This window comes from Rosa chinensis, chromosome 7, assembly GCF_002994745.2.
Source record: "Rosa chinensis cultivar Old Blush chromosome 7, RchiOBHm-V2, whole genome shotgun sequence".
Taxonomy (NCBI): Eukaryota; Viridiplantae; Streptophyta; class Magnoliopsida; order Rosales; family Rosaceae; genus Rosa; species Rosa chinensis.
Genome location: NC_037094.1, coordinates 9,391,261 through 9,407,182, shown reverse-complemented (window position 1 = coordinate 9,407,182; position 15,922 = coordinate 9,391,261). Strand labels below are relative to the sequence as shown.

Here is a 15,922-nt window from a genome sequence, read left to right as displayed (position 1 = left end):
CCTACAGGGAGAAAAGAAAGGACGGAAGTATGGGATTAGATCCCACATGGCAAAAAGCCACCTTCCGCAATATGAACGCCGGCGACACCTTCCATGGTGGCCGACGTTCTCCTACTCCCCTCCATCAAAATGATAAAGATGTTTTGATGGGTTTTGCTGATGCAGGGTATCTCTCTGACCCTCACAAAGGTCGCTCCCAAACAGGTTATGTCTTTACCATGGGAAGCACCGCGATATCTTGGAGATCCACAAAACAGACCCTTGTTGCTACTTCCTCGAATCATGCAGAGATTATTGCTCTACATGAAGCTGTGCGTGAATGCATATGGCTAAGGTCTGTAAATAGACACATTCGAGGAACCTGTGGTTTGAAGTCTACCACAGAAGAACCTACATGCATTTACGAAGATAATGCAGCTTGTATTGAGCAAATGAAATTAGGTTTCATCAAGGGGGACAATACCAAGCATATATCGCCAAAATTCTTCTACAATCAACAACAACAAACACTTCTAAAAATTGAAGTAAATCAAATCCGATCAGAGGAAAATGTAGCGGACTTATTTACTAAGTCGTTACCAAAATCCCCTTTCGAGAAACATGTGAAGAGTATCGGATTGAGAAGGTTATCCGAACTCCCACGATCTCCAGGGGGAGTCTAAATCAGGGGGAGTATCCAGATACATACTCCACACTCAACGCGCATTGTGCTCTTTTTCTCCTTCGACCAAGGTTGTTTTTTCCCACAGGGTTTTATTACTTGGCAAGGTTTTTAACGAGGCAATTTCGAAGCGCACGACCTAGACAATACTATTTGACATGAAATATCCAAGGGGGAGTGTTGTAGTATATATGATTCACATGTATAAACATGAGTCATAGTATAAATGTCTATATCATGTATACAAATAGGTACTTGAGTGTATAATATAGGTATTGTGACTTGTGTGACAAGCTTTATGCCAAAGGGCAACAAGCATGGCAATTTATCATCATCACAGCCACCATGTGGAGCTGCAGCTGTAAATGTAGAGGTTATCAAGTTGAGTTACTCTTTGAGCATTCACACTTGTAAAATACTCCTATAAATACCTCTTTGTGTGAGATGAATAAACACACTTGAATCTCTATTCTCACAGAAACATTACTCTCTCTCTCTGTTTATCATTTCATACTTGTCCTCAAACAGTTTTAACATAGGTGTTAATCATAAATCCAAATAACATGGCTGTTTTTGTACAAATTAAGACGAGCACAGCAAAGAAATATTATTCTTTTCTTCTTGTGTTTCTGGTCTGACAGCAAAGAAATATAAAGAAAATAGAATAGTTTACTTGCGTGGCAATCAGATTTCCATAAAGCACATCTCTCATTGTCGTAAATCTACTGTCTACAACTTGGTTGCTTCAATAAATAATCGCCAATTTATTCTCTAGAACACATACAATGTTCAATAAATCATGTAGCTAAGGTGGTTGGTTCACAACCATCATGAACACAGGCCAAGACATCCTTGTAGTCCCTTGAGATGGTGAATGAATCATAGACCTTTCCATCGCTGCTCTTCAAGTACTCAAATAGGAGCGATGAGTGGTTATATGCTGTGAGTTTCGTATAACCATAATCTCGATCTCGGTAAATGCTCCAAACTGTGTGCAGCGAGCTAAAATCTGATAAGTGGCTGCCTCCTCCACCAACAACAACATGGATTGTTCCGTTGACAGTTCCTGAATAGTTAGATATTTCCGAAGTTACACACTGGTTCTGATAGATGGGGCATATTCTTTCGTAGTTATGGACATGGCCGTAAAATGCAATGTCCACCTTGTATCTTTGCCAAAGCTTTTGCATGTCATCCCTTCCCGTCGGCTCGTCAAATGAACCCTCTTGTCCATACCAAGAATTAGAGGAATAACCGAGAACACGATGAGCAGCGAATATCAGCCAAGGCTGCTTGTGCCTGTTGGCAGATGCAAGGCATTTCTCAATAAATTTGTACTGCTCAGAACCTTCTCTCCAGTCATGCTCGGTGTCAGCTATACAGAAGTGAAACATACCATAATCTGTTGCATACCTGAACAGAAATTACAGGATTAAAACATTATGCCAAACTAACCAAAAATGTGATTATATAGTATATACTTATACATAACAGCATCTGTACTTCTCTAAGATTAAGATCTGTCTTCTTAACCAGTCACTATAAGTGTAATATAAAAGTATTGTTGGTATTACCAGAATTTAGCTCTGTTCTCAGCAGGAACATAATACATGGTCTCAGCTGGCACACCACATTCACCACCTGCATCGTTAGTGTCGTAGAAGGATCCGGTCCCTGTTGTATCTCGTTCATGGTTGCCACTGTCGTAAACTTGATGTAAGTTTCAGAGAATTTGTGTACTTATAAAGTAAACGTACAGTAGTAAGTGTGCCCACAGTCGGCAGTAACTAGGATCAAAGTAACAAGAACACACACCTGGCAACCATATATGGTACAACTGATGAAATCGGCTCCACCTGTGATGTGAACTGATCCCACTGTGAGATGTATCCATTGGCATAAGGCATATCTCCTATATGAAAAACTATGTCAATGTTGTCCAAATCCTTGATTAGCTGATCTGTGGTATTGAGTGAGCCGGGCTGATAATCAGCATATTCATTTGAACCATCACGCTCAGCCTGAAATTTGTGGGAGGAAAAGTAAAGGATAAACATCTAGGCAGCTAAGTTCGCAGAAATTCAAGGTAAAATAATGCTGTCTGACAAGCTAGCGTTCGTGGCATAATCAAGTAGTTTTCATTTTCTTGATCTTACTTTTCCCATGTCACCAAATATAATAACACGCTGCAATGACTCCTGCCCAGGATATGGTGATGACTTGAAAGAGTAAGCCTTGCTCCAGATATAGGAACCATTAGATAACCTATGACCAAGCTTGTAAGAGTACCTGCATAGAAAACCAGCACAACAGTCTTAATAACAGAACAGCTATGGATGTTATAGATGAATCTAATATTCTAGATGCATACACTGAATTTGGCCACAAATCTTTTAGAAAACTTGTATGGATGAAACCAGGATCACGCCAACCAACTGTTCGTGCAGGTGCAGCTGGAAAAAATTACAAGAACTCGTTACTATAAGTTTTCTCATTCGATCATTTATGTAGGTGAACTAGATTGATCATATGATTCATACCACACATGTCCCGTCTACTGAAAGTCAATGTTCCTGCTGGAGATCGAGTTTGAGGTTCTCCCTTTAAACCCCACTCAACTACAGGTACAGCTTCATCGATGTTATATCCACTTGTCCAAGTCACTGTCATCTGCATAACAAAATATCATACATAACATGAGTATGAGAAGATTGTACAAATAGGAGTCTACATTCTGATTGCCTGAATGAAAATAAAAGTACTGAATCCTAATAACATAAACTTACTTCATCCCAGAGCTTCCCTAGAGCAAGACGAGGGTAAAGGGGAGCCTTCAGATACGCAAAGGTTACATTATTAGAAACTGCCACCAATTTCGGCTGCATTACAACGAATACACACTTTAGCCAACAATTGAAATGCCATCGGGTTAGAGGCATTAATATCAAGTTATCAACAAATGAAACTTTGGAACAATGATACAAAATGTGTGTGCAGCAACCAATTAGCTGAAAGAGGAGAGAGAGAGAGAGAGGAGACATGAACACACGTTTGACAACCCGCCCGAGAACAATGCAAACGAAAAATCTGCCCGTTGATTGATCAATCGGAACTTCAAAGTTGTATTGCCTGTGTTTGCATAATCAGCCCTGGAATAATTGGCAAACTTGTACTGAAATCAAAACAACAAGAGTTCAGTGGGACATTACGTGGATCACATAGAGTGGAATAAACTCCAACAAGCAAATAACAAATACCTTTATAGGAGATGTGCATATATAAGGCTCATAGTAGTCTTCATTGTATGGACAGGTCGATGCACTGCTATAATAGATTGAAAATGTTAGTGTACAAGCTCAAAAATACATAGCAGCTAAAACCAGGAATATGCAAGGTTCACATTACTTGAAATCTGCTGGAGAAAAAACTGCCAGCTGTTTAAGTATAATGTATTTGAGAGAGATTGATGAGAGAGATGTATATTTATTATTGAGAATAGGAGCCCTATATATAGGGATTACAAAGTGCTAGTTCTAATGTTACAAGGAATACCAATCCGTGTAGGATTGGGAAATCTAGAATCTTCTCTCCTATTCCTATTCCTAGTTTGATAAGGCACACTAAACTTGATTTTCCTTCAACACTCCCCCTTGTGCCGCTCAAACTTGGTGGTAACGCTTCATCCGTTGCCTCGTTAAAAACCTTGCCAGGTAACAAAAACCCTGTGGGACAAAAATAATCCTGGTCGAAGGACAAAAAGAGCACAACACGTCCTTCACTCTTCGAGATCGAACATGTAGACATCATAACTTCCCCTGATGTCGATATCTCCCCCTGATTGCTACAATCGTGGGAGTTCGGATAACTTTCTCAATCCGATGCTCTTCACATGTTTCTCGAAGGTGGATTTAGGTAACGACTTAGTGAATAAGTCCGCTACATTATCCTCTGATCGGATTTGGTTCACTTCAATCTTTAGAAGTGATTGTTGTTGCTGATTATAAAAGAACTTGGGCGATATATGCTTGGTGTTGTCGCCCTTGATGAAACCTAACTTCATTTGTTCAATACAAGCTGCATTATCCTCATAAATGCATGTAGGTTCATCTGTGGTAGACTTCAAACCACAACTTCCTTGAATGTGTCGAATTACAGACCTTAGCCATATGCATTCACGCACGGCTTCATGTAGAGCAATAATCTCTGCATGATTTGAGGAAGTAGCAACAAGGGTCTGTTTCGTAGACCTCCAAGATATCGCAGTGCTTCCCATGGTAAAGACATAACCCGTTTGGGAGCGACCTTTGTGAGGGTCAGAGAGGTACCCTGCATCAGCAAAACCCATCAAGACATCATTGTCGTTTTGATGAAGGGGGATAGGGTGAGGCCGGCCACCCCTTGTGGTGGACGGTGGCTCCATGCCTAATGGGGTCCGATCCCATTCTTCCGTCATTCCTTTTCTCTCTGTAGGGATAAAATAGGCCCACATCAATCGTACCTCTTAGGTATCGAAAGATTGTCTTTACACCAATCCAATGGCGACGTGTAGGCGCAGAGCTATGTCTAGCTAACAAGTTCACTGCGAATGAGATGTCTGGTCTTGTGCATTGAGCTAAGTACAATAATGCGCCTATTGCACTTAAATAGGGCACTTCGGCCTCTAGGTGTTCTTCGTCCTCATCCCTTGGACGAAACGGATCTTTTCCGGGCTCAAGACTACGGCCGATCATGGGAGTACTCGCAGGCTTTGCTTTATCTTCATTAAAGCGCCTTAAGATTTTCTGAGTATATGCAGACTGATGGATCAAAATGCCATCACTACGGTGCTCGAGTTCTAAACCGAGACAAAACCGTGTCTTCCCAAAATCTTTCATCTCAAATTCGGATTTCAAGTATTTAGCAGTTTCCTTCAACTCATCTAGAGTTCCAATTAGGTTCATGTCATCGACATAAACTGCTACGATTGCAAATCCGGAACTTGTTCTTTTAATGAACACGCATGGGCATATTTCGTTGTTAATATATCCCTTCCCAATCAAGTAGTCACTTAGACGGTTATACCACATCCGTCCGGATTGTTTTAATCCATATAGTGAGCGTTTTAATCTTATTGAAAACGCGCTCCGTGGTTTAGAGCCACTTGATTTGGGTAATTGAAGTCCATCTGGAACCTTCATATATATCTCTGAATCTAGATCCCCATAGAGATATGCTGTAACCACATCCATAAGCTGCATGTCAAGTTTTTCGGAAACTACCAAATTGACAAGGTAGCGGAACGTTATAACGTCCATTACGGGAGAATATGTCTCCTCGTAGTCGATTCCAGGGCGTTGTGAGAAACCTTGCGCCACAAGGCGAGCTTTATATCTTACCACCTCATTTTTCTCATTACGCTTTCTAACAAAGACCCATTTATGGCCAACAGGCTTTACACTTGGGGGTGTCTGCGTTACAGGCCCAAATACCTGTCTCTTTGTTAGTGAATCCAATTCAACCTGGATCGCATCTTTCCATTTAGGCCAATCTGCTCTTCGTTGACATTCTTCAACAGAGCGAGGTTCGATATCATCATATTCTATAATCCCTTTCGCAATATGATATGCAAATGCATCATCAATCGCCATAGAATTTCTATCCATCATCTCATGTACACTAGTGTAATTCATGGAGATCTCTCTATTCTCTGGAGTTGGTTCTGACATTGGAGCGTCCCCCAATGATGTCTCTTGGACATAACCATAATCCGGAATATTCTCATGAGATGGATTATTTATATCGATGATTAATGGATTATTCTGTGCCAAACTCGCTTTCTTTCTTGGGCGAGAATCCATCGAACCTATCGGCCTCCCGCGCTTCCTGGCAGGAGCCGTGGGCCTAGCCATAACGTCACCATCATTGAGAGATGGGACGTTGGCGCCATGCTCATGCACTCTTGAGTTGGCGTCATGTCCTCTACTTTTAGGGACATCAATCCTTGCAGGCGCATTTGCAGCAGGTATGTGTGATCTCGTCACTTTAGCGATATCAGAAAACGCATCAGGCATCGATTCTGCTACGTTCTGAAGATCGAGAATTCTCCGCACTTCAATTTCGGACTGTGCGGTTCGGGGATCAAAATGAGACAGAGTGGGGACAGACCACGACAATTCCTGTCGTTCCTGTTGAACATTTATGTTCTTATCTCCCCCTAACGACGGGAAGACTGTCTCATCGAAGTGACAATCCGCAAATCTTGCGGTAAAGAGATCGCCTGTCAAGGGTTCTAAATAGCGGACAATGGTTGGAGAATCATATCCAACATAAATGCCTAATCGTCGTTGAGGACCCATTTTGGTGCGCTGTGGCGGCGCAATAGGCACATATATTGCACACCCAAATATGCGTAAGTGTGAGACATTGGGCTCATATCCAGTCACCATCTGGGACGCAGAAAAGGGTTGAGTGGCAGTGGGCCTCAGACGAATAAGCACAGCTGCATGCAAAATTGCATAGCCCCAAGCAGAAATAGGGAGATTGGTGCGCATTACCAATGCCCTAGCGACCATTTGTAGTCGTTTAATGGCGGCTTCTGTGAGACCATTTTGGGTGTGAACATGAGGAACTGGATGTTCAACCTCAATCCCAATGGACATGCAATAATCATCAAAAGTTTTTGATGTAAACTCTCCAGCATTGTCTAATCTTATAGACTTAATAGGATGATCAGGGTGGTGAGCCCTCAACTTAATAATCTGTGCTAGGAGTTTAGCAAATGCAGCGTTCCTAGTGGACAATAGCATGACATGTGACCAGCGTGTCGATGCATCAACCAACACCATAAAATATCTAAATGGTCCGCATGGTGGTTGAATAGGTCCACAAATATCACCTTGTATTCTTTGCAAGAATGGTATATTTTCTTTAGTGTCCTTTGCATAGGATGGTCTCTATCCTAATTTTGCTAAAGAGCAGGCTTTGCAGAACGAATAATGGGCTTTAGAAACAACCATTGAGGATTTTGGTTGAGCCACGAAGTCACAATGGACTTGAGAAGTAGAAATTGGATTCAGGGGAGCAGAGGTGGCGTCAAAGCCACCCTTGGGCCGCAGGGGGATGGCGGCGTCGGCTTGTGATGGCCGAACTTGAAAGGGAAAGGCACCGTGAGACGCAGGTGCTCCTCCTTGATCCAAATTTCGAATTTCACTTCTTTTCGTTCTAAAAAAATGGATGTCCGTGTGAAGTCTTTAATATACGGATCATCATATCACGACCTGGATGTCCCAAACGGTCGTGCCAAAGCCTATATGTGTCAGAATCCCATAAATCATCTCTCATAACATGATTGGATTCAATTATGCGTATAGTGGTTGCATACAACCCACTAGATCGACACATAAGTTTCTCTAAGACTCTTTTATTTCCGTAGTCATTAGAGGTGATGCAAAGGAACTCATGTCCATTCTCACAATGCGTTTCCGCATGAAAACCATTGGCTCTTGTATCTTTTAAGTAATCGATACTTTATTAATAATAGCCAATGATTACATCAAAGTTTCGTGATCATAATCTAATCCAAAGTAAAATCAAACATTAGACAAATTGTAGTCACTCAATTCGTTCGGTAATTCCAATTAAATATGACCAGGGAAGTAGAGAGAGATGTCGGTGGAGCGAAGCTCTCTTAAGTACCACTAATCTCAATTACTTTCCTAGACATCATACTTAATTGAGTACGCCTAGAGGAAAAGAGATAATCCAATAAGTCATTTTATTGATTAAGGCATAATTGCCATTACATAATTCTTGGAAATTAAAAGACTATTCTAAATAAAAATCTGCGGCATTCTATTTTCATCGCCAGATTGAAAGTCTTTTATAGCTCGATATCTTGATTACCATTGATCAGGTACTCCATAAAATACCATGAAGAGGATGCTCTCTTGATTGAGATGTATTGACACAATACATATGGTCCCTAGGACCAATGGTGTTGGAATAGTGCAACCATGGCCAAAAGTGGCGCTATGGTGTCCAACCCTATACCCTCAACGTCATGACTCCTATGGTCACGTTAGGGTCTTCTCAATCAATTTGTTCTTTTGTGTTTTTCACAATCATGCATCAATAATATGATGTAGAGAGCCTCCGAACAATATTTCATAACTCTTTCAAAGTTTAGAGAAGCGGATATTATTCCATTATGCTTCTAAGTCCGGAAAATTGTGAATGTTACTAAAACGTTCACGAGGCGCAACCCAAAGATTGTTAGTGTTATCCTCATTCATGTACTCAAACTGGAGGGCCATCTTCATGTGGCGCTTCATCAGGGTAAATGCCCTGGAATTATCTATCTCAGTTTGAGGGCCTTGAGTGGTTCTTTTAGAACAAGACTCCTGGATTGTAGGCAATAAATCAAGGGCAATTAGGTGAAGCTCAACATTTTGAGTCCACATGAAAATTCCGTGCCCGTAGAATCCAATGGGGTAAAATCGAGCTCGTTCAAGTCTTACATCCTAAAAAGGAAAGCAAGAACGTATTAGTTTCGGAGTCAATGCTTCCACGAAAACTAATAAGAGATTTCTGAGCAGTAATGCTACCAAGAAATCGATTTCCAAGAAATTTGGATTAGACCGAAACAATGATGTTTGTATGGTCAAAATAGATGCTCACGAACGCTCTTAGTCCGTAGCATACGAACGCTCTTAGTTCGTTAAATCGATGCTTACGGACGCTCTTAGTCCGAAGTCTTACGAACGCTCTTAGTCCGTTAATTGCGTGAATCCCCACGATTCCGCTTTTCAAGATCGAACCCACGTTATCAGAAAGGTGGGATGTAGAAGAAGGGAGGTTTTCAAGTCCCCGAGAAAAGAAGAAGAAATATAAATTCTGAATTTATAGGAACTTCAAAACTTACTCTTTTGAATACTTACTTGGTGAAAATTCGGAGCAGATTCTGTTCTGAACAGCTTGTACCTCGATTGGTGTACAGATCTCAATATGACTCCGATAAGGCTGAAATTTGGAGGTTAGATGGAAGAGACAGAGACGAACAACTTTGATGAAGAAAGTTTTTCGATCTGAGCTTCCGAACTAGACGTTTCGAGGCTTGCAAGAAGACGGATGTGCACAGGAACGGGAAAAAGATGCAGTGGGTGTGCGTTGGCTTGTTTGCGCAGCAGGGATGCTTCGGTGGCAGCAGGGTGGAACGCAGGGCTGCAGGAAGGGGGCAGCAGGGGCTGCTGTGCAAGGTTGCAAACACACGGGCGCTCGGGCTGCAGCGAAGGCTCGGCTAGCTCGGGCTAGGGGCTGCTTTGTGAATGAGTTTTGGTTTTCTGTTTTGTGGTTAGAGTCGTGCTGATAACGTGTTTAAGTATAATGTATTTGAGAGAGATTGATGAGAGAGATGTATATTTATTATTGAGAATAGGAGCCCTATATATAGGGATTACAAAGTGCTAGTTCTAATGTTACAAGGAATACCAATCCGTGTAGGATTGGGAAATCTAGAATCTTCTCTCCTATTCCTATTCCTAGTTTGATAAGGCACACTAAACTTGATTTTCCTTCAACACCAGCCAATCATCTTGTGCAGGACTAGGACTAGAAACTGTCACAGTTACCCACCCAAAATCTTCCCCCTGCACATAAAATAAAAACAGATGTTAGTAAATGAGGCCGCCACATTATTTGGTACAAAAACAAATTCTGTGAGTTTAGCAGTTTTGTTTAGGCACTAGCCCGATTCTTCACTTTAGAGTCGACTAAAAAAATGCCCAAAACTCTCGTGTCTTTCTTGATTAAACCAACCCAACATGTAAATTTCCGACTTAGTCTTTTCAAATAAAGTCGCCAGTCGCCACACATATATTATTCAAAAATTGCAAAAAATAGATACTCCCAAACTAAAATCTAGTTGAACGAACTATCTACGTACTTTTGTGCCAAGAAGGACAGGGTACGCAGAGACGGAAGCATTTTCGTGAAGCTGAGAAACAGCTTTGAGGATTTGAATCTTCGACAGTGGCTGTACACCATCACCAGCTGCAGCATCATCTCCATGCTTATTTTTGTGTCCATGACTATGATCTAGTGTAAAATGCACCAACAAAACCACTATCATCAAAGCACTTTTCTGGGATAAGAAGCTGAAGAGGCCCATAGTGTCCAAATGCTTAAACATATGACGACCAGCTTTGATGTCTCCGCAAGATGTATAGCAGACAACCAAGTATCTCTCTGCTTTTGCAGCTTTTATTTTACACCTGTGTTGAGTGTATTCTTCAGTTGGAAGTATTAAAGATGCTTTTATAGAAGTTGTATTGTGAGATAAGAAAAGAAGAAAGTAGCCCTAAAAGACATCCAAATGATTCCATTTTTAGTCTTTGCCCTTTCTTTTTAAACTGGCAAAAATGGCATTTCTTAATGATATTTTAATACTTTGTAAGGTTTTTGTTATAAAAGTGCCACTTGTTATAATTAAAAATGAAAAGGATTTGTGTGTTATTTTCAAGAAAGTCAGTCATCATGATAATTATGTGCTTCACTTACCCAGAGGATGTGGAAAGTGTAAGACATAGTTCACCATGGTGATAATGTGTTTCACTTACCATCCCCAAAAGGACTACTCTAACTTTGGTCTGAAAAACGTGGTCGGGGCCTAGATTTTTCTGATTCTTCATCATAAATCCGAATAACCTGCCTAAGTTTGTGTACAAATTAAGACGAGCGCAAAAAAATATTCTTTTCTTCTTGTTTTTCTGGTCTGAAAAGCAAAGAAAAATAAAGAACATAGAATAGTTTACTTGCGTGGCAGTCATAAAGCACATCTCCCATTGTCGTAAATCTACTGTCTACAACCTAGTTGCTTCAATAAATAATCGCCAATTTATTCACTAGAACACATACAATGTTCAATAAATCATGTAGCTAAGGTGGTTGGTTCACAACCATCATGAACACAGGCCAAGACATCCCTGTAGTCCCTTGAGATGGTGAATGAATCATAGACCTTTCCATCGCTGCTCTTCATGTACTCCAAGAGAAGCGATGAGTGGTTATATGCTGTGAGTTTCGTATAACCATAATCTCGATCTTGGTAAATGCTCCAAACTGTGTGCAGCGAACTAAAATCTGATAAGTGGCTGCCTCCTCCACCAACAACAACATGGATTGTTCCGTTGACAGTTCCGGAATAGTTAGAGATTTCCGCAGTTACACACTGGTTCTGATAGATGGGGCATATTCTTTCGTAGTTATGGACATGGCCGTAAAATGCAATGTCCACCTTGTATCTTTGCCAAAGCTTTTGCATGTCATCCCTTCCCATGGGCTCATCAAATGAACCCTCTTGTCCATACCAAGAGTTAGAGGAATAACCGAGAACACGATGAGCAGCGAATATCAGCCAAGGCTGCTTGTGCCTGTTGGCAGATGCAAGGCATTTCTCAATAAATTTATACTGCTCAGAACCTTCTCTCCAGTCATGCTCAGTGTCAGCTATACAGAAGTGGAACATGCCATAATCTGTTGCATACCTGTAAACAGAAATTACAGGATTAAAACATCATGCCAAACTAACCAAAAACGAGATTATATACTCATAAAAGTTTGACTAGACATAAATGTGTATATAAGATCATAACAGCATCTGTACTGCTCTAAGATCGAGATCTGTCTTCTCAACCAGTCACTATAAGCGTAATATAAAAGTATTGTTGTTATTACCAGAATTTAGCTCTGTTCTCAGCAGGAACATAATACATGGTCTCAGCTGGCACACCACATTCGCCACCTGCATCATTAGTGTTGTAGAAGGATCCGGTCCCTGTTGTATCTCGTTCATGGTTGCCACTGTCGTAAAAAAACTTGATGTAAGTTTCAGAGGACATGTGTACCTATACAATAAACAGTAGTACATGTGCCCACAGTCGGCAGTAATTAGGATCAAAGTAGCAAGATTACAAACCTCGCAATCATATATGGTACAACTGATGAAATCGGCTCCACCTGTGATGTGAACTGATCCCACTGTGAGATGTATCCATTGGCATAAGCCATATCTCCTATGTGAAAAACTATGTCAATGTTGTCCAAGTCCTTGATTAGCTGATCTGTGGTGTTGAGTGAGCCGGGCTGATAATCAGCATATTCATTTGAACCATCACGCTCAGCCTGAAATTTGCAGGAGGAAAAGTAAAGGATAAACATCTAGGCAGCTATGTTTGCAGAAATTCACGGTAACATAATGCTGTGTGACGTGTTTAGTGGCATAACCAAGTAGTTTCCAATTTCCTGATATTACCTTTCCCATGTCACCAAATATAATAACACGCTGCAATGACTCCTGCCCAGGATATGGTGATGACTTGAAAGAGTAAGCCTTGCTCCAGATATAGGAACCATTAGATAACCTATGGCCAAGCTTGTAAGAGTACCTGCATAGAAAACCAGCACAACAGTCTTAATAACAGGATGTTATAGCCAAGATGGATCTAATATTCTAGATGCATACACTGAATTTGGCCACAAATCTTTTAGAAAACTTGTATGGATGAAACCAGGATCACGCCAACCAACTGTTCGTGCGGGTGCGGCTGGATAAAAATGACAAGAAATGCATTACTCTAAGTTTTCTCATTCGATCATTAATGTAGGTGAACTAGATTGATCATGTGATTCATACCACACATGTCCCGTCGACTGAAAGTCAATGTTCCTGCTGGAGATCGAGTTTGAGGCTCTCCCTCTAAACCCCACTCAACTAAAGGTACAGCTTCATCGATGTTATAGCCACTTGTCCAAGTCACTGTCATCTGCATAACAAAAATATCATACATAACATGAGTACGAGAAGATCATACAACTAGTAGTCCACATTCTGATTGACTGGCTGAAAATAAAAGTAATGAATCATAATAACATAAACCTACTTCATCCCAGAGCTTCCCTAGAGCAAGGCGAGGATAAAGGGGAGCCTTCGGATACGCAAAGGTTACATTGTTAGAAACTGCCACCAATTTCGGCTGCATTACAACAAATACACACTTTAGCCAAGAATTGAAGTGCCATCGGGTTAGAGGCATTAATATCAAGTTATCAACACATGAAACTTCAGAACAATGATACAAAATGTGTGTGCGGGCGTGCAGCAACCAATTAGCTGAAAGGAGAGAGAGAGAGAGAGAGAGAGAGAGAGAGAGAGTGTGTGCGGGCGTGCAGCAACCAATTAGCTGAAAGGAGAGAGAGAGAGAGAGAGAGAGAGAGAGAGAGAGAGAGAGTCATGAACACACGTTTGACAGCCCGCCGGAGAACAATGCAAACGAAAAATCTGCCCGTTGATTGATCAACTGGAACTTCAAAGTTGAATTGCCAGTGGCTGCGTAATCAGCACTGGAATAATTGGCAAACTTGTACTGAAATCAAAACAACAAGTTTTCAGTGGGACATTACGTCGAACACATGGAGTGCAATAAATTCGAACAAGCACATACCTTTATAGGAGATGTGCATATGTACGGCTCATAGTAATCTTCATTGTATGGACAGGTCGATGCACTGCCATAACAGATTGAAAATTTTAGTCTACAAGCTTAAAAATACACAGCAGCTAAAACCAGGAATGTGCAAGGTTGACATTACTTGAAAACTGCAGGAGAAAAAACTGCCACCCAATCATCTGGTGCAGGAGTAGGACTAGAAATTGTTACAGTTACCCACCCAAGATCTTCCCCCTGCACATAAAGTAAAAACAAATGTCAGTAAATGAGGCCGCCACATAAATGGGTATCGGTGAATTGTTTAGGCAATAGCCCGTGTCTTTAACTTTACTCAAGAAATGCCCAAAAGCGTCGTGTCGTATCTTTCTTGATTGGAATTACCCATCATGTAAATTTCCGACTAGTCTTTTCGAATAAAGTAACTTCCAGTTTTGACGCGAGACAAATAAATACTCTCCCAATTACTAATAGCTAGTTTAACGAAGTATATATCGGCGTACTTTTGTGCCAAGAAGGACAGGGTACGCAGAGACGGAGGCATTTTCGTGAAGCTGAGAAACAGCTCTGAGGATTTGAATCTTGGACAGCGGCTGCACTCCATCACCAGCATCTGCATACAGCTTCGGCTTGATATTATGAGCTACTGTGAACTGATCTAAGAAAACCAGTAGCACTGCAACTTTGAGGAGGAAGAAGAAGGCCATGGTAGGTTTACCAATTATTAAAACTCAGATGTGTTTATCAGCACTGAAGTCTCAGCCGCCTTTATAGTAGGCCTCGCCCATTAAATTTGTCCCTATCACTCCTTTTGAAGCTTTTGGCTAGAATTGGATATTTTTTTTCTTAATGATGTGACATGCATGCATGCATGCATCTCTCGATTTTGTTTACTTCTGGAAACCACCAGTTTTTACTTTTTAATTCTGAATTATTGATGCCTCGCTAAACCTTTTAGGATTAAAAACCTTGGTTTGTTCAAGTAAATGTAGAATATGTGTCTGGCTCAAATTCTAGGTTGCTTGATCTAGTTGTAATAGAGTTTTAATTAGAGATAATCTCCGAGAATTTTAGAGATACCCCTATTATCAATGAAAGTACACAACAATCAGCACGAAGCACTAACCATGAAACCCTAAATTCAAAACCTTCAAACCCTAGCAACCACCGCCGCATATATTGAAGCCTAGAACCGCCGGCGGCGTCACCGAAACCAGTAAGAAGGAAAGAGAGAGACAGGCCCAGAAAGATGAAAAAAGAAAGAAAAATAAAGAAAGGAAGAAGGCGGCCTGGAAGAAGAGAAAGAAAAAGAAAAAGAAAAAAGCTTGTGTCCCACTGCCGGAGAAGACGAAAAGAGAGAAAAAAAAAAGGGAGGCCCACATTCAGTCAAAGTCAAAGAAAAAAAAAGGTATTTTTCTTTAGGGCCGTGATCACTTACCTAATTTTAGCCTAAAAATTGTCCACTTACTCCACTAAGAGGTTTTTTTAACTCCATTTACCCAATCTAACAGTGTTTGACAGTATTGCCCACATTTTAATTTAAATATTACACTCATATATATATATATATATATATATATATATATCTCTCTCTCTCTCTCTCTCTCTCTCTCTCTCTCTCTCATCCCTCCGATCTGCACGGCCCCCTCTCTCTCTCTGCCATGGCAGGTCTGACGCCCCACCACAGGCTTCAGGCCAACACATCCATCAAGTCTCCACCGGCATCAGAGACGATCTCAACCGTCATGGTTCCCACCCCAAGCCAGCCCCAAGATCAGAGCAC

At 41.0% G+C, this 15,922-nt stretch overlaps 3 protein-coding genes across 3 annotated transcripts; all 3 read right to left on the bottom strand.

The window, feature by feature from the left end:
• Positions 1-1,338: 1,338 nt before the first annotated feature.
• LOC112177353 (probable inactive purple acid phosphatase 27) lies at positions 1,339-8,701 on the bottom strand. Its single transcript, XM_040511315.1, has 11 exons — positions 8,690-8,701; positions 4,067-4,095; positions 3,919-3,982; positions 3,711-3,833; positions 3,448-3,540; positions 3,202-3,331; positions 3,033-3,114; positions 2,818-2,950; positions 2,477-2,682; positions 2,236-2,361; positions 1,339-2,074 (listed from the first exon to the last, which is right to left on the bottom strand). The coding sequence occupies exons 1-11, from the start codon at positions 8,699-8,701 to the stop codon at positions 1,459-1,461; spliced, it is 1,614 nt and encodes a 537-aa protein (XP_040367249.1). The 3' UTR covers positions 1,339-1,458.
• Positions 8,702-10,138: 1,437 nt separating this feature from the next.
• On the bottom strand, positions 10,139-10,932 carry LOC112179553 (probable inactive purple acid phosphatase 27). The gene is made up of 2 exons (XM_024318012.2): positions 10,581-10,932; positions 10,139-10,284 (listed from the first exon to the last, which is right to left on the bottom strand). Exons 1-2 carry the CDS (start codon positions 10,824-10,826, stop codon positions 10,195-10,197), a joined length of 336 nt encoding a protein of 111 aa, XP_024173780.1. The 5' UTR covers positions 10,827-10,932; the 3' UTR covers positions 10,139-10,194.
• Positions 10,933-11,370: 438 nt separating this feature from the next.
• Positions 11,371-14,904, bottom strand: LOC112179552 (nucleotide pyrophosphatase/phosphodiesterase). Its single transcript, XM_024318011.2, has 11 exons — positions 14,643-14,904; positions 14,285-14,376; positions 14,137-14,200; positions 13,936-14,058; positions 13,576-13,668; positions 13,329-13,458; positions 13,158-13,239; positions 12,948-13,080; positions 12,612-12,817; positions 12,371-12,496; positions 11,371-12,180 (listed from the first exon to the last, which is right to left on the bottom strand). The coding sequence occupies exons 1-11, from the start codon at positions 14,844-14,846 to the stop codon at positions 11,565-11,567; spliced, it is 1,869 nt and encodes a 622-aa protein (XP_024173779.1). The 5' UTR covers positions 14,847-14,904; the 3' UTR covers positions 11,371-11,564.
• Positions 14,905-15,922: the final 1,018 nt, after the last annotated feature.